A 26,818-nucleotide genomic window follows, 5' to 3' on the forward strand; every position below is an offset into this window, starting at 1 on the left:
GCGTGTACCGCAGAGGGAATCCAGCCCCTCCCAGATCAGCCCGTGTACATAAATAGCCTCCCTAGAGCACAGTGCTCAAGTGGGTGGAAAACAGAGGAGACACCCACAATCAGCCACGCGTTCTTACACAGGGAGTAAAACCAAGACAATTTTATTTACACTTTAGAAAGCAAAATGGTCACACACAAACACACACACACAAAGAAACCCGGTCCGGAAGCTTGAAGTGTTTTATTTTGTACTCTCTTTGAAGTGTAGGTCCTCAGTGACTGCATAAACATTTCCCTGGTGATAGTAGTGATCCGCCGGCAAAGAAACTTTGAAACTTCAAGTATTTGAAACGCACGTGACTCCCCCCCGAGTTTTCTCTAGCGTGCAGTCTCACAGTGATTAATTCATCATCTAGACATCCTCACAGTGATTAGTTGGCCGACGCGGAAGGTGGATTTGTTTTAAAGGAAAGGAAAATCTTAGCTAATTAAACATCTCTCTGATCAGTAATCATTTTAACAGTACTATTTTTTTTTTTTATGAAAGGCAAAAATGTGTGCACGTGGGGGAGGGGTGTAAATCCTTTCACCATCCAGGTTAAGCACAAAATGTCATCAGAGAAACACCTACGGCTGTACCTGTCATACTACCACCTTCCTTCTCTGTTGAAGGGCTTTCCAGGGTTCCTACGCCTCCACCTACCTCTACCAGGAATGTCTGTGGCCCTGTCCCACGGAACCAGCACTGGAGGACAACTGTTCTCTTCCGCTTTGCCCTGCAGCCTGCAGTTGGATGTCCTCGACTTCACATGCAACTCCAGAAGCTCAGCAACACTAGATAGATCCCCTCTAAGTCTTTTTTTAGTACAGTTTGGCAAATATCCCAAAATGAAATTCAACTCTAAGTTAAAACTATCAAACGGAGATAGACCTTAAGTGCCTCTGTGGCTCTCTGCGCTGCTTGGAGAGCTTAGGAATGGAAGCCCAATTGTCCCCCCACCGAAGGGCTGCTGGCACCTGTTGCTTCATCACCACAGAATAGTAACTGCAGATGGAGGAGGTGCAGCAAGAGCAAACACTGCTCGGAACATCTTTAAAGGCCAACAGCCGGGTCCCCTCCCCCCACCTAGATCTCAGACATGCTGGTGTCACCCCCACTCTATCCCATATAGACAAAAACAGCAAGCATTAAAACCAGACCGATCCAGTTTGTTCAGTGTTTCCCTCAGGGGACTCCAGCACTGTCAGGTTTTTTGTTTTTGTTTTTTCTCTTTCTACCTGTTGATTTGAAATGCTTTTTGGTTCTGTTTTGTTTTGGTTTGGTTTGGTTTTGGTTTCTAAGGGGTAAAGAGAAGGTTTATAAAGGTATCTGGAGAGACTGTGGCTAGATGGCCAAGTCACCTGGTCTGGCTCGTCCGCTGCTGGACTTGCTGGACCTTTCTGGGTCCAGGAGGACCAACGGTGGGGAGTGCATCTCCACTGTGGTCGCCAAAGCCTGCTCTCCCTCTGGTGTCACCACCAAGGCACTCTCCTCTAAGCTGCTGCCACTGCTGTCAGTGAGCCCCTTGCGGCCATGAGGGCTGGAGGCTGCTGAAGAGGGCTTGCTGGCTGGAGTCTGCGGCTCTGCCCCTAGGCTGGCCCAGTTCTGCTCTGTCGTCAGGTGGTGGCCATTGCAGTGCTTGACCGGGTGGCCTCTGCCTTGCGCATCGTTTAGGGTCACCACTGTGAAGTCTGCTGGTAGCAGTGGGGCCCCAGGAAACCCTGTGGCCTTTGCCTGTACTGTGGGACAGGCAGGGTGTGTGTAATAAGGTGGCAACCCAATGGAGACGCTGGGAGGGCCAGAGTTGGCGGCCTCGGATAGGGGGTCCAAGGGCTTGTGCCTGACTTCTGAGGCATCTGGGTTGAAGTGGTTGGTAACTCCCTGCTTGAGCTTCTTCCAGCCCAGGTGGTAAATCTCTAGCATGTTGAGCACCAGTGACGCACAGGCCACAGCCAACATGAAGATAACAAAGATGGTCTTCTCCGTGGGCCTGGAGATGAAGCAGTCCACGGTGTTGGGGCAGGGCCAGCGGTCGCAGCGGTAAAGCGGCTGCAGCTGGAAGCCATATAGAAAGTACTGGCCCGCGATGAACCCCACTTCGAAGAGCGTCTTGAAGATGATGTTGAAGACGTAGGTCCGCAGCAGCGCGCCTGCGATGCGCACCTTGCCACGGTCATCGCGCAGTGGCGGGTCCCGCGGGCTCCCTGTACGCATTGGTTCCCGACCACGGCCGTGCTGAGGGTTGTCTCTCCTCAGCAGCTCCTCCTCCCGCTCTTTCTTCTTCTCCTCCATGCGCACGATGTGCAGCACGTGGCCCAGATAGATGAGGGTGGGCGTGGACACGAAGATGATTTGCAGCGCCCAGAAGCGAATGTGCGAGATGGGGAAGGCACGGTCGTAGCAGACGTTCTCACAGCCTGGCTGCTGTGTGTTGCAGGTGAAGTCCGACTGCTCATCACCCCACACCTCCTCGGCTGCCGCCCCCAGCACCAGAATGCGGAAGATGAACAGGACGGTCAGCCACACCTTGCCGATGACTGTAGAGTGCTCCTGCGCATTCTCCAGCAGCCGCCCCAGGAAGCTCCAGTCGCCCATTGCTCCCGACTGCTAACCTGCAAGGGAAGCATAGCTGTTAAGACTGGGGAGAGCAGGTCAGCGCAGCATTGGGGCAGTGTTGCTTCTGGTCCCACCAACTTCAGATCTGAAGCAAGTGGAGGCCTGGAGTAGACTACATGTAATCCCCAAACCAAGGAGCCTGTCCCTCCCCCACCCCCAGTAATTCCTTGTATTTCTATTACCACCACCACCACCACCCTTCTTTAGTGGTAAAGCTGTGCTAACAACTTGAGTTAGATCCTGGGAATTCACTTGGAAGAACAGAACTGACTGCTGAAAGTTGTCCTTGACCCCTACACACTGGCCATGGCACCACATATATTGTACATATAGATACACAATAACAGTAATTAATTTGAAATGTGGGGTGGTAGCGATTGCTTTGTATCTGCATTTTCTTGTCCTTATCCCTCAGACAATACAGTATGGTAACAATTTCCATAGCATTTCCCTTGTATTCGGTATTTCAATGCATCCAGAGACGATGCACTACAAAGGGATGGGATAGGTTCTCTGCAAATACTTTGCCATTTTATAGGAGGGGCCTGGATACTGGTGATTTTGGAATCTGTGTGGGTCTTAGAGCCAATCCCCACAGACACTGTACATATCCTGTCTCGCCAGGCAGGTGACATTGGCACCAATCTCTGATACTACTCAATAGATGTCACAGTAAGCAAGTGCTGGTGTGAGTGGCTTGACCACCCCCCACCCTTCACTTCAGGGCTGGAGAAAATGGGGGTGAAGGAACGAGGAATGAGTCCCCTGCCTCTAACTCTGGGTTCCTTCTCTCCAGAATGACTCGAATACAGCTAGGGGCTTGGCTAACTCCTGACTTGGGCCTTTCTGTTCCCATGACATTAGAGAACATTTGCAAAGGGCTGCCCTTCTGGGGCACTGTCGAAATTCTCGCCTTGCTAATCAACCACCTCACCTACCATCCACTTTCTTTTTCTTCTTTATAACGCTTAAATTAAGGCTTTCTTCTACTATTATAAAGTAATAGTTCGAGTACTATAAAAGCAGGCATACCAGAAATAAAGGGCAGCTTTAAGAAAAAAATACATTGGCATTATTCAGGAGGTAGGAGGGTTGTCAAAAGTTCAGTTATCTGCTTTATTTAGCCCTTTCCAGGACATCTATGACTACATATCAACACCTGTCTCAACACAAACAAACTAACAAACCACTGATAGCATTCTACTTGATGATATTGTTTGGCAAAACCACTGATTAAACATTCTTTATCCAAAAAAGGATGAAGAGGCTTAGAAGGGGGTGAGGTGAGTGGGCAAACACCTTAACCTTGGCACTAGTGGGCGCAGGTGGGAGAGCGGAAGGCCCAGATCACCCTTGGCTCATACAGTAAGTTTGAGACCAGCTTGGGATACATGGGGCTTACAGACAAAAGAAATACCAAAAACAAGCACATAAAAACTTCCTCGGCAAAGGTGACTGGCTTCCAGCTTCTTCACAGACGATAAATACCACTGTGTGGTGTCGCACAGAACCTGTCACACCCTGCTGTACACTTCAGATCATCTCATAGGTGGTGTGGTGATTAATCTCCAGTGTCAATTTATCCAGATTTAGAATCACCTGGGAGACAGGTGAGACTCACCTCTGGGTGTGACTGAGGGGTATTTCCAGGGGCGATGAACCGAGGAGGGCAAGACCCACCCCTGTGTGTGGACAGCAGCATCCGAATGGGTTGGAGGACTGAACAGAGGGAAAAAGGGGAACGTAGGAAGGCAGCAGGACATAGGTTACAATGTGAGCTACTTTCCTCTTCCATGTCCCATCGCCATACTGGACTGGACCCTCTGAAACCATGAGCTAAATGGGTATTCTTCCTGTAAGCTGTCTTTCTGCTATCTTGCCATGGTGATGAGAAAGATGGCTAACACAGTGATATTGCATTGTTTAGGGAAACCCCACAAAGACAAAACCCTCTCGTTGGGTCAGTCTGCTGGGAGTTAGGGCCACCATGAAGAAGGAAACAACTGATAAAGGGTCAATTGTCTCACTATTGCAGTAATTAACAGACCACCTAAGATCACCTCACCTATCACGTGTGCAATCTCTGTGGCCGCCATAGAAGCCCAAACCAGATACCTGGACAACACTGGATGGGACAGCTCAAGAAGCACCCAGAGTTGGCTGGCCATGGCTACCTCGCTGGGACCAAGGCTCCAGTCCAATAGTCACTCAAAAGCATTAGTGGGCACACAACATGTCCCCACTGAGCTGCTGGTGTTAGGGAGTCTCACACACACACACACACACACACACACACACACACACACACACACACACACGATACCGTATAAGTATTAGCATACTAGCCAAAGACAAGGGGAAGAGGCCCAGGGGCTTTGGAGCACACTCCCAGCAAAGTCTGTGGGCAGGAGGCCTTCTCCCTGTGAGCTTGGTCACTGAAGGCCTAACCACGATGCTCAATCTCGTCAAGTTGGTGAGACGCTGAAGCAGCAGGAAGTAAACCTCCAGGCGTGAGGGAGTTTCTAGGTGAGCTTAACTGGAGTGAGAAGACCCACTGCACATGGAGGCAGCTTCACTGCATGGGCTAGTTTCTTGGGCTGAAGGAAAAGGAGGAAAGGGCTGAGTAGTAGCATCCTCACTGTGGGTGCAAAAGGGCCAGCAGAAGCTCCTGCCAACACAAGTGCATCATGATGGATTGTATATGAACCTTTGAATTAAGAGCCCAAATCAAACCATCCTGTGCTTAAACTGCTTTTGTCAGTATTTTGTTGCAACAATGAGAAAAGGGAAAGCAGGAACAGCCATGTATCCACACACAGGGGTGAGGGAGGAAGATGTGGGCCTTCTGTGAGAAGCATAGGGGACAGAGAGAGGAAGAGTTTCTTCATTGCTGCTGCTCACTGGGACCAGACGCACGTGAGGGAGTTCAGTGAAGAGACAGCTCCCATGTTCTCACAGCCTCTCCGCAGTGAGGAAAACCATCACGGCTGAAAGAGTATGTTCCAGTGAAAGACCCCAGCTTAGCAGCAGTAACGCCATTTTGCAAGGCTGTACTTAAGATGACTGGTTCAGGGAAAGGTTAGAACACTGAGTACACAGCGGCTGCCAAGCAAGATATGTTTGGTTGAAGGCCTGGCAACAGGACGACTTCGGTTGAGCACCTGACAATGAAAAAAAGCCCCAGGAGAGGTCCCACACCCTGGTGGGGGGCCGAGTCAGTCGTTATGTTCCAAGAAGGTAGCTAAGAAACTTGCCCCCGGGCTGAACCCTTGGGGGGCCGAGTCAGCCGTTATGTTTCTGGAAGGTAGCTAGGAAACTTGCCCCCGGGCTAAACCCTTGCCATATTAGCTGCTCCCCAAAATCCTATAAAAGCCCATCCTTGGTTCCATGGGGCGCGCCAGTCCCCCGAGTGACTGAAGCGCCCGCAGGTGCCTGTGCCTGTGTATCCCGACAATAAACCAAATCCTCTTGCTGATTGCATCCTGTGGTGTCTCGGTCTGGTCTTTGGAGTTGGAGGGTCTCCATCCCGAGGGAAAGTTCTCCCTGAGAGCTTTTCACCAGCAGCAAGCAGAACCCAGAAAGTGCTTCACTTGGAATTTTAAGATGTTAAGTGACAATCAGTGAGTACAGTGTCTGCCTCACAAGCATGAGGACCCAAGTTCAAATCCCCAGAACCTATGCAAAAGGGCAGGCTTGGTTGTACATGTCTGGAATTCTAATGCCAGGCTGGGAGGGGAGTGCATAGATCTCTGGAGCTCCTGGCAAGCAAGCCTACCCTATTGGAGAGCTTTGTGTCCAGTAAGAGATCCAGTTTGAAAAATATAAAGTGAACAGCAGCATGGAAGGTACTTGGGAACTTCACACACACACACACACACACACACACACACACACACACACACACACACACATTTGAACTGGAGAATTTGCTCAGTAGTTAAGGACCCACGTCTGATTCCAAGGGCACACATGGCAAGTCCATAACTTCATTCCCAGGAGATCCTATGTACCCACTCTTCTGGCCTTGTGGGCACCAGGAACTCACATGGTACATAGACACACATGTAGATAAAACATTCATGCACAGGAATTTAGAAAATGAATAGGTCTAAGATTTTTAAAAATTATTTATTTCGCCTAGGAAGCACAAGGCCCTGGGTTCGGTCCTCAGCTCCAAAAAAAAGAACCAAAAAAAAAAAAATTATTTATTTCAGTGGAAGCCAGAATGGAATTCTCAGGAGTTGGACCTCTTCTACACTGTAGGTCGTGGGATCCAACTGAGGTAGACCAGCCTGGCAGAAAACTCCTTTATCTTATCCTCTGAGCCTTCTTTTTTATTTTTACTAATTTTCTAAAGATTTATTTTATGTGTATCAAAGTTTAGCCCGCATGTCTGTATACCTCACGCATGCCTGGTACCTGTAGTGGACAGGAAAGAGTGTCAAGTTCCCTGGAACTGGAGTTGCAGATGGCGGTGAACCATTATGTATGTGCTGGGAACTGAGCCCTCTCTCTAGTTCATATTCCAGCCTCGATGCTAATCTTTAAGAATAGGCTTGGAATTAAATAAAACTTCACTTACTAGCAGTCTAAAGAAACAGCTAAATACTAGCTTCAAGAACTCTTCCAGTTTTCTGCTTATCGGGTCAAGATAGAAAACAAAATCTTACTCTTGACAAATCCCACAGCCCCTGTCCCTGTGGTGACACACATTGCTCTGACGTTTTTAGAAGGTAAAGCATTGCTCTTCAAGGACTTAAACTGCTGTATAGGAAGCAGCCACTCCCTGCTGATGATAAGAGAGATGGGAGATGGCAGGGATCCTTTCTAGCTCCCACTGTCTTCTCTTCTAGTCAGCCCTAAATCTACTCATCCTTCAGAACTGTCCCTAAAAAGAAGGGTACTCACCTGCCCGAGTACCCTTAGTATCAGGAAGGTCCCTTACCAAGGTTTCAATAAGGAGCCTAACTCAAGTCCTTAGGTCATGGGAGAAGGGTGGGGCTGATCCCAGCAGAGGGATGTGCATGAAGTTTAAGAATTCTTCTGGGAAACTTCTTGGGATGCTTTGCTTTTCTTTTTTAAACAATTTGCTTTATTTTTAACTATGTATATATGTGTGTGCTGTGTGTGTGCGTGGGGGCGGTGCAGATGCCCATAGAGTTCAGAAGAAGGTATACAGATCCCCTGACAAATCCCACAGTCCTGTCAAGAGGTGGGGCTATAATACAGGCGGCTGTGAGCCACAGGCCCAGTGCCACCAGTGCTGAGACCTGAACTCAGGACCTTGCCTGAACAACACATGTTCTTAACTGCCGAGCGTCATTCCAACCAGGGTTGGCTTTCTAAGAAAAGACTGTTTTTTGTACTCCCAAGTTGAGCTCAGGCATGGTGCCTGGTGTGGTGGTTTGAATAGCAGTGGCCCTCATAGACTTCCGTATTTGAAGGGTTGGCTCATAGGGAGTGGCGCTATTAGGAGGTGTGGCCTTGTTGAAGTAGGCGTGCCTTGTTTGGGGGAAGCGTGTCACTGTATGGGGTGGGCTTTGAGGTCTCTTATACTTAGGCTAAGCCTTCTGTGGGATCCATTCTCCTCCTGCTGCCTGTGAATCCAGATGTAGAGCTCTCAGCTCCTTCTCCAACACCATGTCTGCCCGTATGACTCCATGCTTCCCACCATGATGATAATGGACTGAACCTCTGAACCTGTAAGCCAGCTCCAATGAAATGTGTCCTTTATAAGAGATGACTTGATCATGGTGTCTCTTCACAGCAGTGGAAACCCTAAGATATGTGGAGATGGGCAGCCACCTTGTAAGCATTAGTCAGTAAGACTAAGGGCAGAGTCAAGAAAGTGTCAAGATCATCACTGGCACACTACAAGGCTGCTAAATCAACCTTGCCAACTGCTTCCATATTTTTTATAACCAGAGGAAAACCCACCATTGGTTCAGGCTACATTTTTTTTTCTTACCTGTAGACAAAAGAGTAATAAGGCCAGGAATAAATGAAAAATTATGGTTCATTTATAATTACTGAAAAACGAAATTCACATGATCCCTAACTACTGATATATAATATATATAAATATTAGTATATGTCATATACTAATACTAATGAAGTATAATTTTAAGCATGCCAGTGACACAAAGAAACACTACTGCTGTAATGACAAATGACAGGCACAGCCTGATGCTGTCACTTCACGCACACAGACATGCTCTCAGAGAAGGGAAGGAGCCACACCGAAGGAGTTATGGTTACTGATAATAGGGTGCTTCCTCTCTTTCCTTTCCATAACAGTAAGTCACATGTGTAACCACAAAATTCACAGCCATTGCCAAATGTGATGGAGCAGTTCGGTAATCCTAGGACCCAGTAGACTGAGGCCAGACTGGGTACACCGAGAGACGTGGTCTCACAAAATGAGGAAGACATGGAGCCATAGCTTTAGCTCAGCCTGTAAGGGGCTCGCCTTGTAAGCATGAGGCCCTGAGTTCAATCCCCAGAACCCATGGAGACAGCAGGTGTAATGGCTCCCGTGCTTGCAACCCCAGCACTGGGGAGGCAGAGGACCCCGGGAGCTCACTGGCCAGTCGGTCTTGCTTGACCACTGGGCTATGACACTAACGAGAACCCCTGGCTCAAAGAAAGTACATGTCATTTCTAAGGATGACACCAGGGTTATCCTTTGGCCTCTACACACTACAGATCACCTCAGGCCACATACGCACAAGAGTATGTTCAACCATGTGCACATGAGTAAGCACAACTGTACACACATAAACATGCACAAATGTGTGTGCATGTGTATGGAAAACAAAACCAGGCTCTTGCCTGTAATTCTAGCACTTGGGAGACTGGAGGAGGATTGCCATGAGTCTGAGGCTAGCCTGGGCTACATAGTAAGGTCCAAGCCAGCCAGGAACAGAGTAAGATCCTGTCTCAAAACATCAAGACGCAAACAAGCCAGAGACTTACGGCCCTGCCTCTTGTCTTCTGAAGCTCCAGTTTTGGAAACAAACCAGCCAATCCCTTCTATTGCTCCCTCCCTCCCGCACTTTAACTGCACCTGTGATGAGCAGACAAAACACAAAGGCTGCTGGGAACTGAAGTCCTGAAGGCCCACCACCAGTTCTGAAAATGTGGATAATGAATAAAAGGCCAAGACAAGCCCTGCTGTCCCTGTGCCAAAGGGATAGTTCTCAGATAAATGTGGGCAGGCCCCTGGAGGGGACTGTGGGACCCAGCTTCTCTTGCTTCCCCTCTGTCGCTCAGCTGATGTCAGCACCCCACTCTTGAGACTACCCTGTGAGCAGTGTGCCTCAGGTATATATATGTGGCTGCTTGATATCGAAGGCGACCCGAGTGTATTCTCTTCATAGATGGGAACTGCTTAGCTCTGTGAGGCACGTACAGTTTAATGACAGGATGCTGCACCCAGCGTTATGACAGCACTTTAAACAGTCGCATGCTGCATAGCAACGCCGTGGTGCCTGACAGACCACAGAGCAACAGGGTCTGATAAGATTGCATCACCGGGGACGGCATGCTTTAGTTTGTATTCCTAAGCTCTGTAGTCACACTGTGACAAAAATCAACCTGTGGCAGTCGTCAGAACAGGTGGAACTGATCTATGATGGTGGTAGGTAGGGACTGGGGCTACATCCCGCCTGGAGGTGACATTTATCTCTGTGAAATGGTACCTGGTCTACTTGGTACATCTTAATTGGAAAAACAACAACAACAACAACAACAACAACAACAACAACAACAACAACTGAAGGCCAGACACGGTGACCCAAGTACATAATTCTAGCACCTGCGAACTGGAGGCAGAAATAGCAGAGGTTGAGTGCTAACCTGGGCTACTTGGTGAGTCTGAGGCTAGCCTCAGGAACCTGAGTTGCCTATTGTACTGCTACAAAATGCTGCAAACAACAGCAGCCTTAACCTTATGTCACTGAGCACCAAACAGGCCTTCGGTTCTCAAGTCTCCCGGCTGCTTTCCTGGCGCTTGGCAGCTCTATTTCTTTTCAACAGTTATGTAATTTTCACTGGGGGCCTTTGGGATCTGTTGATTTTCCAGTCAGATCAAATGGTGGCTGTTCTGGGGCAGCCTGGGGTTTATTTCTGATGCACAGGTTTGGTGGACAGTTTAAGATATAACACATCTTTTCAAAATCTGTCTCTGGGGCTGGGGATTTAGCTCAGTGGTAGAGCGCTTACCTAGGAAGCGCAAGGCCCTGGGTTCGGTCTCCAGCTCCGAAAAAAAAAAAGAACCAAAAAAAAAAAAATCTGTCTCTGTAACCTAATGTGTTACCCATCTGAAATGTCTTGAAGCCCTCACATTCAGGACATTGAATTCAGGAGGGTCTGAGTTTAAAAACAAAAGTAGAGAGAGACAAAAAGAAAGAGAGAGATACAAAGAAAAGCAAAAGAAGAAAAGGAAAGAAAATGGATTTTTTTAAAGATTTATTTTATGTGTATGAGTGTGTGAGTGTGTGAGTGTGTGTGTGTGTGTGTGTGTGTGTGTGTGTGTGTGTGTGTGTGTGTCTGTGTCTGTGTCTGTGTCTGTGTCTGTGTGTCCTGGCTTCTTTTATGTCAGCTTGGTACAAGCTAGAGTCATCTGAAAGGAGGGAGCATCAACTGAGAAAATGCCTCCGTAGGATCAGGCTGCAGGCAAACCTGCAGGGCATTTTCTTAATTAGTGCGTGATGGTGGAGGCACTAGCCCATTGTAGGTGGAGCCATCCCTGGTCTGTGGTTTTGGGTTCTTTAAGAAAGCAGGCTGAGCAAACCATGGGGAGCAAGCCAGTAAGCAGCATCCTTCCACGACCTCTGCATCAGCTCCTGCCTCCAGGTTCCTGCCCTCCCCAAGTTGCTTTTGGTCATGACATTTCATCACAACAAGAGAAACCCTGACTTAGTCTGTATGTCTTAGTTACATGCCTGGCATCTGAAGAGGCCAGAAGAGAGCATCTGATCCCCTGGAGCTGGAGTTACAGATGGTTGTGAGACACTAAGTGGCTGCTGGGGACTGAACCCTGGCTTCTCTAAGAGCCACAGAAGCTCTTAACTTCTGGGTCCTCTCTCCTCCTCCTTTGTTTTCACTGTTGTCGGTTTGCATTTTGTTTTGTTTTGCTGTTTTGCTGAAGCCTCAGCTGACAAGCACCCAGCGTCAATCTGCCAACTTCAGCTTCTCTCGGGCTGTGACCACAGAGGCAGGCCACCACACCCAACTATGTGTGGAGAGGGATTTCAGAGAGATGGGTGGTTAATACTCAGATGAGCACCGAGGGAAAGCTGGGGGAGAAGCAGAACTAGAGCTGGGGTTTAGAGTGCTGCCTCTTGATAGAAGACAGCGGAGCCACAGAAGTGGGATGGGTGTGACCTGGTATGACAGTATCAGAGCTGGGGTTAGAAAGCGGTGACTATGTGGCCCCCTAACTCCTCAGTAAAGCCAGATGCTCTACCCATATTGCACCCACATTACTGAGCACATCGCAGGTACAGCCGTGTGCTGTGTAACAGGCAACAGAGACTGAAGACTGGGGACACCGCAGAACTATTGCTGTGTCCAGTGTGTATATGTTGAAGTCAGACCAAGAAAAGACATGGAAGGATGATTCCCTTTGAGGGGCCTGGGACCGTGTGTGGGAAGGTGGTATTGGATTGGGTGAGGTAGGGAAGACACGAAGACTCACTAAGGATGAAACCCAGAAGGGTGTTGTGCCTTGACTGTAGGTCAGATGAGGGTCTCCAGAGAAGTCAGTGCACTTGGATTTTAAGTTCTTGGAGTCTGTGCTCTGAGAAATGATCTTTCTTTCCTCCATACTGTTCCAAGTCTTCATTTCCATTCAATTTTGTAGAAAGTTAGTTCACAAACCCCTCCCCCTTTTCTTCTCTCTATTTCTTTTCTTTTGGCTTAAAGACAAGGCCTTACTCTGTAGCCCACGCTGACCTCAAACTTGTAATTCTCCTGCCTCAGCCTCTTGCGTAGCTGGGGATGTAGTAGCTTAGGAGTGGTCAGGCATCTCCTACAGTGTCTAAAGTCAAAACGGGGCTAGCAGGTGTCACAGGAACCTGGGAGGGACTTGAGGACAAAGGGACACAGGAATATCACTCCTGAATCAGAAGCCAGCACAGCACTAAGGGCCATAGAGGGCTTTGATGAACTCTGTGTCAACATTTTAAAAGAGTGTTCAACATGGAAGCCCAAGACCCTTTGATCTCAGAAGGAGGAGGCTACCAACAGTCCTCAAATGACCAGACTAGCAGGAAGGTAGGAATGGAGAGTCTAATCATGAGGTTACAAGGCAGTAGGTGGGAATAAATGGGCACTTACTTAATAAACCATAATTAAAGGAGGAGTCAGCTCTGTCACAGAGGGTCAGGGCCCCGCTGAAGGTGTTTTCAAGCCATGGAAGCCATGGATATAGGACATCAGAGGGTGGAGTCAATAGGAACATTGGGGGTCAAGACATAAGGAGCCTTCTTTCCCAACAGCAGTGGAGAGAGCAACTGTGGGAAGAAACCTTCCCTGAAGTGTAGACGAGACTCTGTCAGTGAGGTCAAACCTCAGTTCCCAGGAGGATAAGTTTGCTGAGAACACACCCACAGGCTGCAGCCAAGGGCAGAACACAGCCCGGAGAAACGCTGCCGCCGCTGCCGCTGCCACTGCTGCTCTACTCTGGGCCTCTCAGGGCTGAGCACTCTTGGGACTAAACCCGTCCTCACAGCACAAGTCAAGTCAAACTACCAGAAACAGAAGTTGGAAACAGGGGTCCTCATGGCCCGAGGGCAAGAGGAGACACGTAAGGCAGAGACATGGTTGTGGAAACCAAACAGAGGGCCTCAAGTGCAGAGCAGAGCACTCCAGGAAGTGACTGAGTGTCCCTACCAGGCATGAAGGATGGGATGAGGGCACAGTAAGCCAGGAGAAGCCAGGTTGCAGCAGGAGGGACAGGTACCTGGTTCTCATTTATGGAAAGACTTTTGAGGGGTTGAAGGGAGTGACAGCACAGAAGCTTAGAGGGCCTCTAGTGAGGACCACCTACCTCCCTTGCTGCCATCTAAGGAGGTCACTGCCCACAGGACAGGTGGTGAGACAGCTGAGCCTGCCTGATCACGCTAGTGCGACATTCGGAAGACTGAAGCAGACCAGCCTGTCTGGAGAGGACAATGGAGCTCATGACTCCAACTAGAGGAACAAATATGCTCTTTTCCAAGGTGGGCCATCAGAGGAGGGTCAACAGGGAAGAGCATGGTGATTGTGAATTCTATTTGGGACACATGAAGCTTGAAACGCCTTAGGTGGGCAAGTGTCCAAGCTTGAGGTCCCATCTGGGAGTTGTCACCAAGCAGAAGGTATTTAAAACGTCCAAGCTGGGTGTGGTGGCACACTCCTGTAACCCCAGCACTTTAGAGACTAGAGGAGATTAAAAGTTCCACACCACCCGGGGATATTGTGGAGACCCTAGCTTTAAAAAAAAAAAGTCAAAGTAAAAATAAATAAATAAACGAAAATTTTAGAGTAAATTAGATCAGTCAGGGACAGAAGGAAGGTGGCTGGCATCTGAATCTGGAGCTCATTGATGTCTACAGAGTGAGAACAGGGGACCCACAGGCAGCTGACTGAAAGGCTTAGATGTTTTTTTTTTAAAAGATTTACTTATTATTTTATGTGTATGAATGTTTTGTATGCGTGTATGCACATCAAGTGCACGTATGATGCTCTTGAAGGTCCTAAGAGTGTGTCAGGTGCCCTGGGACTGAAGTCACAGATGGCTGTGAGCCCCATGTGGATGCTGGGAGTTGAGCCTGGGTCCTGGGCAAGAGCAACAGTGTTCTTTTTTTTTTGGTTCTTTTTTTCGGAGCTGGGGACCGAACCCAGGGCCTTGCGCTTCCTAGGTAAGCGCTCTACCACTGAGCTAAATCCCCAGCCCCAGCAACAGTGTTCTTAACCCCTGAGCCAATACTCCAGTCTTAGGAAGCGCAGAATTTCCTAAGACCACAGAATGGTATTGGAGTTGAAAGACCGAGTGTGTAGCATTCTTTATTCCCTTTTACAATAACATTACAGAGCTAATATAACTCGGGCAGGGTTAGAGAGAGCAATTTTGTATGCAGTGTGTGAGATGGCCTGGCACACCACCAAGTGGAATTTTAAGGGTCCTATAATCCAGAGTTCTATTTTCAGCTAGTAATGTCTGCCTGGATTTGAGAGAGAGGGGGAGGGTGGTTTAGGAAATAATTTTTTGCTGCCCCTGATTTGGGATATACTCCTAGGGAACTGGTGGGCTGAACTTTTCACAAATATGAACCAGCTATAAATGGGCTGATCTAGTAAACTCGTTAGTCATGGAAAAATGGAAAGACTTTACTACTAATGTCTCAGGTCCCTTATTTACTCATTCAAGCTTTCCTCCTTGAGACAGTACAGTTGGCCTTCCAGACTCTCAGAAGAGAAATAGTTTATAAATTGCGTCTATAATATACAGACATCCTTATCATGATTTGCTAAATCATACATTATGGAAACTCTTTACATCACACTAATGTGTGCTGGGTACTGGAAGTCGCGATATGTGTACACACAACATGGCACGTCTCACAGGTAGGGTTTGAGCATCATGGACTTCCGTAAGGACATGTGGGTCCTGTTTCCCATCCCCAGCAGATAACCAGGGTTGACTACGCCTGATTCCTGGCTCAGGACTCCCAGCCTTGTTCTCCAAATGTATCTTGACTATTTTTGGCCATCATTTCTTCAATGAGATTTGAATGTACCCAGGGCCTTCTGTGCCTGACAGGGACCTTTACACCCAGCCTGGTTATTCCTGTTAGGTTTCAATCTTGTATGCAGCAGTCTGTTAGGAAGTCCTAGACAGAGCTAGCAGGAGGTCCCTCTGGGTTCACTAATTATGCAGACTCAACATATCTGCTATTAAACACAGATGGTTGCCCTTCCTAATTCTTCCTATTTGTCTGACACTATGCCTAACTCTGAGACTCGTCTGCAGCTTGTGATTCTCCTGCCTCAGCCCCTTCCCCCTTGTTTTATATAGATAGATATAGATATAGATATTTTGTTTGTATGTATGTTCATGTACCATATGCTGGCCTGGTGCTCAAGGAGGCCAGGAGAGAATGTCAGATCCCCTGGGACTGGAGTCTACAGACAGTAGTAAGCTGTCATGTGGGTGTTGGAAATTGAACCTGGGTCTTTGGGAAGAGCAACCAGTGCTCTAAGCTGCTGGGCTATTTCTCTAGCCCTGTGCTTCCGGACTGCTGGAATCACAACCCTGAAACACAATATCTGGCTTCCTGTTATCTCTTTTTCATGCTGTTTTGGACCAAATAGACAAGGTAGCATGGTGACATCTACCATGAATTCAACACAAATGCTTCTAACGTGTGACTACTGCTTTGATTTCTTTTATAATTTGAGACTTGGCCTCATGTTGTTCAGGCCGACCTCGAACTCACTATGTAGTTGAAGTTAGCTCTGAACGTCGGGCCCTCCTGCTTCTATGTCCTACAGGCTGAGACCACAGGCGTGTACTAGCATGGCTGCTTACACGTGTCTTTAATATCACGTGTTCACTTTTATCGGGCTAAGGCAGCATCTGGTCCTGGCTGGCTACAGATTCTGTGCTTCCCGTGTCATTCAACATTACCACTCAGTCCTGGATTTAATATTCTTCTTTTTGAATATATTTGAGCTTTAGCTGATGATCATAGCACTTCCGGGGTGTCTGTATCATGACTTACAAGTAATAGTCAAGAACACTCACATTCTATCATTTACTTTAGATTCATTTATTCATGTGTCAGATGGACCAATTTTTGTACTGTCATTATACTTTGACATATAAATTATTAAGCCCAAAAGGTTAAATTCTCTGAAGCATCTTGTGTAAGGAAGTCTCTTACAGGTGTCTGGGACTAGTGTCTTTCTCTGCAAAAGGTGGCAGGAAGATTTGAGTAGATTCCCACTTTATTAATAGTTCTTGACATGTGGGTTTGCTATTTCTCTTGTCAATTTTGTCTTTCAGGAAAATTTCCACTTCCTAGACATTTTTAAATTGTTAACAAATTAATTGCAATGTTAGCTTATGATTTCTAAGGTGTGCCGGGGTAGAGCACACCTTTAATCCCAGCAGTCGGGTGACAGAGGCAGGTGGATCTCTGTTAATTCAAGCCTAGCCCGATCTACAGAGTGAGCTCCAGGCCAGCCAAGGTTACATAGTGAGACCCTGTCTTAAAACGAAACCAAACCTGGGCTGGAGAGATGGCTCAGCGGTTAAGAGCACTGACTGCTCTTCCAGAGGTCTTGAGTTCAGGTCCCAGCAACCACATGGTGGCTCACAACCATCTGTAATGGGATCTGACGCCCTCTTCTGGTGTGTCTGAAGACAGCTGCAGTGTACTCATATAAATAAAAATAAATAAATCTCTTTAAAAAAACAAAACAAAACAAAAACCAACTAACCAAAACAAACAAACAAAAAGCCAAACAAAACAACAACAACAACAAAAAATACTAAGTCCAGTGGTGCTTGTACTGAAGTTTATAATTTAAAATGCTGTCTTTCATACGTGTTTTTGTTTGTTTTCTCTTTTGGAACCAACTTTGATATGCTTAAAGAGAATGCCCGTTTCGCTATTTAGCACTATTACTATAAACGATACATACAAGGGCAGTCTTTGCTTTAGGGTAAATGTAGTTATTGTTTCTAACCCCTCCATTTTGGGAAATCATTGTTAGTGGTTGGGAAACATCACTCTGCTAGCAGGATGCTGCCATCTTTTTTTTTTTTTTTTAAAGATTTATTTATTTATTCTATGTATGTGAGTACACTGTTGCTGTCTTCAGAACACCAGAAGAGGGCACTGGATCCCATTACAGATGGTTGTGAGCCACCATGTTGGGAATTGAACTCAGAACCTCTGGAAGATTAGTCAGTGCTCCTAACTACTAGAGTCCAGCTCTCTAGCCCTTATTTTATGTGGAAAAAAAATGCATATTCTTTATCAAACTTATACTATTTTTTAAAGATTTTTTAAAAAGGCATATGCTTGCGTATATACGCAAGCACATGTACGTGCATGTGTATGTTTGTGTATATGTGTGTGTGCATGTGTGTATGTGTGTGCATGCATGTATATATGTGTGTATGCATTTGTGTGTAGGCATGTGTGTGTGTTTGTGTGTGTGTGTGTGTATACAGGTGCCGTGGGGGACAGAAGAAAGCTTCAAGTGCCCTGGAACTGGAATTATAGGTGGCTGTGCCAGACGTGGGTGCTGGGAACTGATCTCTGGTCCTCTGCAGGAACAGCACAAGCTCTTAAATATGGAGCCGGGTTTCCAGCCCCTTAGTGTATTTACTGAGACAAGGTCTCACTTTGTAGTCCATGGTGGCCTTGAACTTGTGCCAGTTCCCCTGCTCCAGCCAGGTAGCTTCTGACTGCTACCACTCCTGAATTTTTACTTAACTTTTAAATCCTGTCATGCTCAAAGACCACTTTCTCCTAGAATCCATGATGTAATGAAATTATAAACAGTTCTTTGTCCACATTTCCATCCCAATCTATCGCCCGATCACTGTCAGAATATCATTCTGATGTCAAAGGATAGAGCTCCAGAGAGACAAGATTATATTTAAATTCTACTCTTTTAAGTTCATGTGTATACAGTTTGCTTCTCCTCACCTCCTGGTGGAGATCAGACCGGAATTGAGTGTTCTCCAGTCAAGCACACAACCACTGAGCTGCATCCTGGTCCTGAAGCTATACTTCCAACCTACGTGGGTGACTTTTGAAATAATTGCACAGGAAGCACCTCCTCTCGTCTTGTTTCTTAGGCTCCTGCCAAGGGGAGCTCTCACTCATTTCTGATGGCCTGAGGGGTGGCCGCTCCTCAGTGGACACTGGGCTAAGTGCAGGAATCCTGGTATGATCACTTCACCTCTGAATCAGTTTTCATTTCCGACCTATTGGAATGTGAAAGCCTGGTGAGAATTGTTTTTAACCTTATTTTACTGTGACTGTGTGTACGTGTGTCCCAGAGAACAATCTTGGGTGTCACTCCTTTGGAGACAGAGTCTCTTATCGGTGCTCAGCAAGGAGAAGGGACTGGCTGGCCAGCAAGTCTCACGTATCCCCATGTCTGTTTCTCCACCACTAAGTGCACAAGTGTGCGACACCATACTGAACCTCTTTTTTAATTAACTTTTTTGGTGTTTAATGTATGTATTAAGGGGTGGATATACATCAGTATATGCACAGAGGCCAGAGAGGCTATGTGGCTATGTGTCTTGTTTTGTCATTAACCACTTTACTCTCTTTAGTCAGGGTCTCCCCCTGAACCTGAAGCAAGCCCCAGGGACTCCCCCTGTTCTGTCCCTGACAGAACATGGGCATGATCATGGCCACACCTGGTTTTTTATGTGGGTGCTAGGGAACCAAACTCAGGCTCCCAGGGTAGCATAGCAAATTCTGAGCCACCTCTCCAGGCTCCTGCCCGGCATTGACACACAGGGTCTAGGTATTAAATTCTCATGCTTGCAAGGCAAGCACTTGTCTTGATGTTATTTAGCATGGTTTTGAACTCCTGTGCTGGAACAATCTACCTCAGCCTCCCTGGTAGTTGGGACTGCAGGGACACCACCACGCCTGGCTGCAGTGAGAGCTCATATTAATTTGTAAGTAGTGGAAACAAGTGCTCATTTCAATATAAAGGTCTTGGGACTGGAGAGATGGCTCCATGGCTACAAGTGCTATTGCTCTTCAGAGGACAGTGGTTTCAAAGGTTCCCAGCACCCACATGGTGGCTCACAACCATCCATAATTCCAATTCCAGGGCATCCATGCCCCCTTCTGACCTCCAAGGGCACCAGGCAAGTATGCATAATGCACATACATACATTCAGGCAAAAATCTAAAAAAAAAAATGTTTAAAAAATAAAGGTCTTTACTGCTTTAAAGAAGGGCAACTTAACAATACACTTACTTTTTAAATCGAATTCTATCTTCTTGAGATGCTTGAACAAAATAAATATCCTCTCTGGGAATCAGCTTTAAGTGGCCTTTTCTACAGAGCTCTAACATCAACAGAAAGATAACAACTGGCCATGCCTCAAGGCTCACTGTCCCGTGTCACACTGAAGCCTTCGCCATCCAGAATCCCATCTTCTACCCTGGCCAACTCTCCAGTCTCCTGTGCCAGTTACCCAACGGCGTCACAGGTCTTTACATGACTTCTGTGAAAGATCCATGAAGCCCAATAGAATTGTCACTTAGCAAAACACTTTACTAAACATCGCTTGTTAATTTCGAAGGACTCGCTTCACTTCTTCCTCCAAGAGTAACCACTGAATAATGAAAAAGTAATTACCTTCAAATGAAACGGGACTTACCAACACTGTACTTTCTAAGGGATGGTTTGGGCAAGGATATACTGCAGTAAAGAAATCATGGGATGCTCTAATATACTAGAGATCTCAGCAGGCTCTTGGTATGCCTAAAATGCCTAAGTTGGGCAGCCTGATTGGCTTTTCTAGCACGGACTCTGTAAACAATTAAAATGTAATTTCTGGGGCTGGAGAGATGGCTCAGCGGTTAAGAGCACTGACTGCTCTTCCAGAGGTCCTGAGTTCAATTCCCAGCAACCACATGGTGGCTCACAACCATCTGTAATGAAATCTGATGCCCTCTTCTGGTATGTCTGAAGACAACTACAGTGTACTTATATATAATAAATAAATAAGTCTTTTAATAAAAAAAGGGTAATTTCCCTGTATAGCCAGAGTGATGCCATCTGGAGTCTTACCTGCTGCACCTGGCATACAGAAATAGCGTGGTTGCACTAAGAAGCTCAGAAGTGTCTCATTTATCTTCCTCACTTACAGCCCAGGAAGTGGCAGCCCAGAGAGGGTATTGAGATTTGCCTGAGGTTGCACAGCCCACAGTGCCAATCCCAGCAAGGAGTCTCACCTGCAACTCTTGGTCACGTTCCCTCTCACGTGCCTTTCGGGGTAAGCAGCAGGCAGACCGCTCAGGTTCCACAAGTTGCCCTTTGCATCCTACCACAGTCTACGCACTCGAGCACATGCGTTAAAACAGACAGGTCTCAGTCCACTATAAGCTTTTGCCAGTGAGGGTGGCTAAAACAGGGCACTTCCATCAAAATTCCCCCTGGCTGCTGAGATGGCTCACCAGGTAACACAAGCCTGATCACTCATGTTCAATCCGCAGACTCTGCATAACCTTAGATCAACTTTATAAAGGCGGTATCGGTGCTGCAGCCTGGAACTCTTACTCCGTGTGTACTGAGGCTCACACGCGCCACACACACACACACACACACACACACACACACACACATATGCAGACTCCCTAAAAGGAATTAAGGACACCCCAGTGACCTTGTTCACACTGGCACTGGAAACATCATTTTAAATGCAAAAATTTCTACTCTTAGTGAGCAAATTCCACACCTCAGTAGTTATAGAATATTATTGTCCACTTTCATAATAAACAGAGACTGTATGTCAAAATATTTTGCTTTTTTTTCCAGCTTAACTTGTCAGGGAACTCATGTAGTCTAGGATGTCCTCAGACTCACCACAACCCTGCCCCAGCGTTCCAAGTGCTGGGATTACAAGGCACACGGCACTATGCCCGGCTAAAATATTCATTTTTAAAGTAATAAGAAAAAGATCTTCATGAATAGACTAGCATTAATTTAGTATAGAGACAGTGGGATGGGTAGCCTGAAAAAAAAAAACAAGCAATTTTCATACTTTGTACCGTGAGTTCGTAAATGGTTTAAATAAACGGATAATTCTTCAAATGAAAGAATGAAGTACAAAGCCAATATTGGTGACATAGGCTATTGCTCTAGCACTCTTTTGGGCATGTGCCCAGGAGAGGTAGAGCTGGGTCCTCTGGTAGTTCAATGTCCAATTTTCTGAGGCACCTCCAGACTGATTTCCAGGATGGTTGTACCAGTCTGCAATCCCACCAACAATGGAGGAGTGTTCCTCTTTCTCCGCATCCTCGCCAGCATCTGCTGTCACCTGAGTTTTTGATCTTAGCCATCCTGACTGGTGTGAGGTGGAATCTCAGGGTTGTTTTGATTTGCATTTCCCTGATGACAATGATGTTGAACATTTCTTTAGGTGTTTCTCAGCCATTCGATATTCCTCAGTTGAGAATTCTTTGTTTAGCTCTATACTCCATTTTTTAATAGGGTTATTTGATTCACTGGAGTCTAACTTCTTGAGTTCTTTGTATATAGATATTATATTGGATATTAGCCCTCTATCAGATGTAGGATTGGTAAAGATCTTTTCCCGATCTGTTGGCTGCCCTTTTGTCCTATTGACAGTGTCCTTTGCCTTACAGAAGCTTTGCAGTGTTATGAGGTCCCATATGATCTTAGAGCATAAGTCATTGGTGTTTTGTTCAGGAAATTTCTCCCTGTGCCTGTGTGCTTGAGGCTCTTCCTCACTTTTTCTTCTATTAGTTTGAGTGTATCTGGTTTGATGTGGAGGTCCTTGATCCACTTGGAGTTGAGCTTTGTACATGGTGATAAGAATGAATCGCTTTGCATTCTTCTACATGCTGACCTCCAGTTGAACCAGCACCATTTGTTGAAAATTCTTTTTCCCACTGGATGGTTTTAGCTCCTTTTTCAAAGATCAAGTGACCATAGGTGTGTGGGTTCATTTCTGGGTCTTCAATTCTATTCCACTGATTTATCTGCCTATCTCTGTGCCTATACCATAGAGTTTTTTTGTTTTGTTTTTGTTTTTTGTTTTTGTTTTTTTTAAATCACTATTACTCTGTAATACAGCTTGAGGTCAGGGTGGTGATTCCCCCAGAAGTTCTTTTATTATTGAGAATAGTTTTTGCTATCCTGGGTTTTTTGTTATTCCAAATGAATTTGCAGAGTACTCTTTTCAACTCTGAAGAATTGAGTTGGAATTTTGATGGGGATTGCATTGAATCTGTAAATTGCTTTTGGCAAAATGGCCATTTTTACTATATTAATCCTGTCAATCAGGAGTATGGGAGATCCTTCCATCTTTTGAGATCTTCTTCAATTTCTTTCTTCAGAGACTTGAAGTTCTTGTCATACAGATCTTCCATTTGCTTGGTTAAAGTCACACCAAGGTATTTTATATTGTTTGTGACTATTGTGAAGGGTGTCATTTCCCTAATTTCCTTCTCAGCCTGTTTATCCTTTGTGTAGAGGAAAGTTACTGATTTGTTTGAGTTAATTTTATACCCAGCCACTTTGCTGAAGTTATTTATCAGGCTTAGTAGTTTTCTGGTAAAATTTTTGGGGTCACTTAGGTATACTATCATATCATCTGCAAATAGTGATACTTTGACTTTTTCCTTTCCAATTTGTATCCCTTTGACCTCTTTTTGTTGTCTAATTGCTCTGGATAGGACTTCAAGTACTATATTGAATAGGTAGGGAGAGAGTGGGCAGCCTTGTCTAGTCCCTGATTTTAGTGGGATTGCTGTAAGTTTCTCTCCATTAAGTTTGATGTTAGCTACTGGTTTGCTGTACATTGCCTTTACTATGTTTAGGTATGGGCCTTGACTTGCTGATCTTTCCAGGACTTTTATCATGAAGGGGTGTTGAATTTTGTGAAATGCTTTCTCAGCATACTCAAAAGATGCTCCAACATATAACAAGGACACATGCTCCACTCTGTTCATAGCAGCCTTATTTATAATAGACAGAGCTGGAAAGAACACAGATGTCCTTCAACAGAGGAATGGATTCAGAAAATGTGGTACATCTACACGATGGAGTACTATCAGCTATTACAACCAATGACTTCATGAAATTCATAGGCAAATGGATGGAACTAGAAAATGTCATCCTGAGTGAGGCAACCCAATCACAGAAAAACACACATGGTACGCACTCACTGATAAGTGGCTATTAGCCCCAATGCTTGAATTACCCAAGATGCAATCCACAGACCATATGAAGCTTAAGAAGTTAGAGGACCAAAGAGTGGATGCTTCAGTCCTTCTTAGAAGGGAGAACAAAATATTCACAGGAGGAAACATGGAGACAAAGTGTGGAGCAGAAACTGAGAGAAAGGTCATCCAGAGATGGCCCCACCTGGGGATCCATCCAATAGACTGTCACCAAACCCAGACAATATTGTGGATGCCAAGAAGTGCATGCTGACAGGAGCCTGATATAGCTGTCTCCTGAGAGGCTCTGCCAGAGCCTGACAAATACAGAGGCAGGTGCTTGCAGTCAGCCACTGGACTGAGAACAGGGTCCCTAATGGAGGACTTAGAGAAAAGACTGAAGAAGCTGAAGGGGGTTTTCAACCCCATAAGAACAACAGTACTAACCAACCAGAGCTCCCAGAGACTACACCACCAACCAAAGAGTACACGTGGAAGGACCCATGGCTCCAGCCACATATGTGGCAGAGGATGGCCTTATGGGGCATTCATGAGAGGAGAGGCCCTTGGCCCTGTGAAGGCTCAATGTCCTTGTATAGGGTAAAGCCAGGGCGGGAGATGGGAGGGAGAGAGTGGGTGGGTGGGTGAACACTCTCACAGAAGCAGGGGGAGGGGGAAGGGATAGGGGGACTCCAGAGGGAAAATCAGGAAAGAAGATAACATTTGAAATGTAAGTAAAGAAAATATTCAATTAAAAAAAAGCCAAAAAAAGGGGGGGGGTGACCAGCTCTCAGAGGTTAAGGCAGATAGGTCTCTGTTAGTTTGAAGGCCAATTTGTCTACACAGAGGGTTCTAGGTTAAGCCAGGGATACTGTCTCAAAGACCCTGTCTCAAAAACAAAACAAAAACAAAAAGATAAAATACACAAGTATAAAAACAACTCTCCAGCCAGTCACACTTGTGAGCGGTTTTTAAAAAGCCAGCTCCGGACAATCTAATTACCATGGAGGGGGATTTTCCCACCTCGTACATTACTACGAGGGAAAATGTAGATGATATCTATTATTTTCTTGCCTTTATGCATTATACTGGAACGGCAAGCAGACTGTTCCCATGTGCTCTTATGGCCCCGTGAGCCATAGTGGGTGCTTTTCTCTCTCCAGGAAACATCTAGTGCCTCCTGTGTGTAGCTGTGTATGTGCTGTGAACACTCAGGTACCAAGACTGTGGTCCTTGCCTCCGGAGATTGGTTTGTAGGCTGTGGAAGAGGCAGGCATGGGGGAAATTGATAGAAATACAATTCGGACCCTGGCTACCTAGTCCTGGGGACCCCCAGAAGGATGAACAGACACCGGTGAGTCCGGCCACCAGCTGAGTTTGGCTGGGTTTCTTCACATCCAGATCCTAGGACCAGGCTTTCTGCACAAATCAGTCCTCTGAATGTCCTCACACATGCTGGCAAGCTACGGATGTGAGTGTTTATCAATGTACTTGGGACCGTGAAGCGGTGAAGAGCCTAAGGCTGTGTGTCCTAGGTACTAATCGGCAAGTGTTCAAGCAGGCCAGGGTGTAGTTCCAGTTACCTCCATAAACCAGGCTGGGCCGCAAGGACATTTCAAACCCATCATGTGTCACTTAGCTATGAAAAATGAACAGAAAAACCTGACATGTTAGTATCGTTCAGGAAATTTGGTTAAAATTCTTTCCTTATCGACAGAGCCAACTTTTGTTTCCTGCCGTTTTAAAACCCGACCACTTCCAGCCACGTGCTGGTCAGCAAACTTCACTGCCTGTCCCCACGGGACCGTTTTTTTTTTTTTTTTTTTTTTTTTTGTAAACGGCTTCACACTACAGGGCAGAGTGATGCCCTGTTTGATGCTTATCTCAACAGAGGCCAGACTGCTGAGCCAGGAGACTTTGTGCCAAGTTAGCTCATTTTTACTTCGAACACAACTGATATTTAGAAAAGTCCCTCCCTTACTCCACTTTAATCTTTCCATGTTTGTCTTGCAATATATTTCACCGCCCCACAGAAGGGCAGTGTGTGAAGTGATTCACAGATTACAAACCACTGTAGCTTTGAGTGCTCGGGGAGAGCCTGTGCCCAATTCACTTCCCGGCTGTTTTATACAACTGCTGTTAAGTGGCACATTTTGGGGGCATCTTGACAAAACGAAAACTGGAGAGCTGGCGTCCCTTTCACAAATATTCAGGAATCAAGACGGCTGATCAAGAGGGCGAATTCTAGTTACCAGTGTAAAGAGTGGACAGAAAGCAAACAGCTGCCCAGCCACTGGAATTTAATGACACTACAAGTCTAGACGATTGTTGTAGAATGCAGCTAAGGGCGCTCTTCTGAACACGTACATTCTTTACTCGGGCACACCATCACACACGTATAGATCAAGAAGTTGGGCTGTGGTATTAATAACTAAAGTAAAAGAAAATATAAACTTCAAAAAGTTTCTTACGAGCAAAGTGAGCCCACCTTGTTTCTCTCCAATAACACTACGAACTTAAGGGGACACTTGCAGGCCACTGCCTGTAGTTGGGGCGGCTGCAAAAAGGACCTTAGGATCCCTGCTCTTTGGAGATTTGATTGGTTGCTTTCCCCAACCCAAGGGCATACTATCTTTGAGAAAACCATCTCCACCCAGCTTCGGCCGGCCACCAAAGAGAGCAGGCGCTCCGCCCAGGTCTTTAGGAGCCTAGAAGAAGAGTAATCATTCCCAAAGTTTATCAAAGTTTGCCAAGGTTCAGCTTCCCCAGCCTACAGCACCCCACAACAATCCAAAGGATCACGAAAGCCTCCTAAGTTCAGGGAGCAACAGGGCCTTGCCCAGGGATGGCAGCGCCGAGTCCGGCCACCCCCGGTGCAGCCAGGTCCCCAACATGGCCCTGGGGCTCCCACTCTGCCTTACCCCGCTCTGCCGCGGCGGCACCGGCGCTCCTCGCCCAGCCGGGCTCGGCCTGCTCTGTAAAGGAGGCTCCCTCTTCACTCGTGCGGCGCCCCTTCTTCCCACGAGCGCCCCGCGCCAGGGCCGGGCTTCTCCGCCCCGGCCGCCATCCCCACCGCCGCGGTACGCACCGCACTTGGTGCCCCACGCCGCTGCCCCGCCGCCCTGCCACTCCCTCGCCACCTCCCATCCTGCCGGCCACGCCTTCCCGCCTCCCGCAGGCCACGCCCCCGCGAGCCCCTCGGCGGGATCCAGTCTGGGGAAGCTAAC

The 26,818-nt window shown here is 46.7% G+C and overlaps 1 protein-coding gene across 1 annotated transcript; it reads right to left on the bottom strand.

Moving 5' to 3' along the window:
- Positions 1-1,251: 1,251 nt before the first annotated feature.
- Positions 1,252-26,711, bottom strand: Gja3 (gap junction protein, alpha 3). Its single transcript, NM_024376.3, has 2 exons — positions 26,513-26,711; positions 1,252-2,642 (listed from the first exon to the last, which is right to left on the bottom strand). Exon 2 carries the CDS (start codon positions 2,623-2,625, stop codon positions 1,375-1,377), a length of 1,251 nt encoding a protein of 416 aa, NP_077352.2. The 5' UTR covers positions 2,626-2,642; positions 26,513-26,711; the 3' UTR covers positions 1,252-1,374.
- Positions 26,712-26,818: the final 107 nt, after the last annotated feature.

The sequence above is a fragment of the Rattus norvegicus genome, chromosome 15, assembly GCF_036323735.1.
Source record: "Rattus norvegicus strain BN/NHsdMcwi chromosome 15, GRCr8, whole genome shotgun sequence".
Lineage (NCBI taxonomy): Eukaryota > Metazoa > Chordata > Mammalia > Rodentia > Muridae > Rattus > Rattus norvegicus.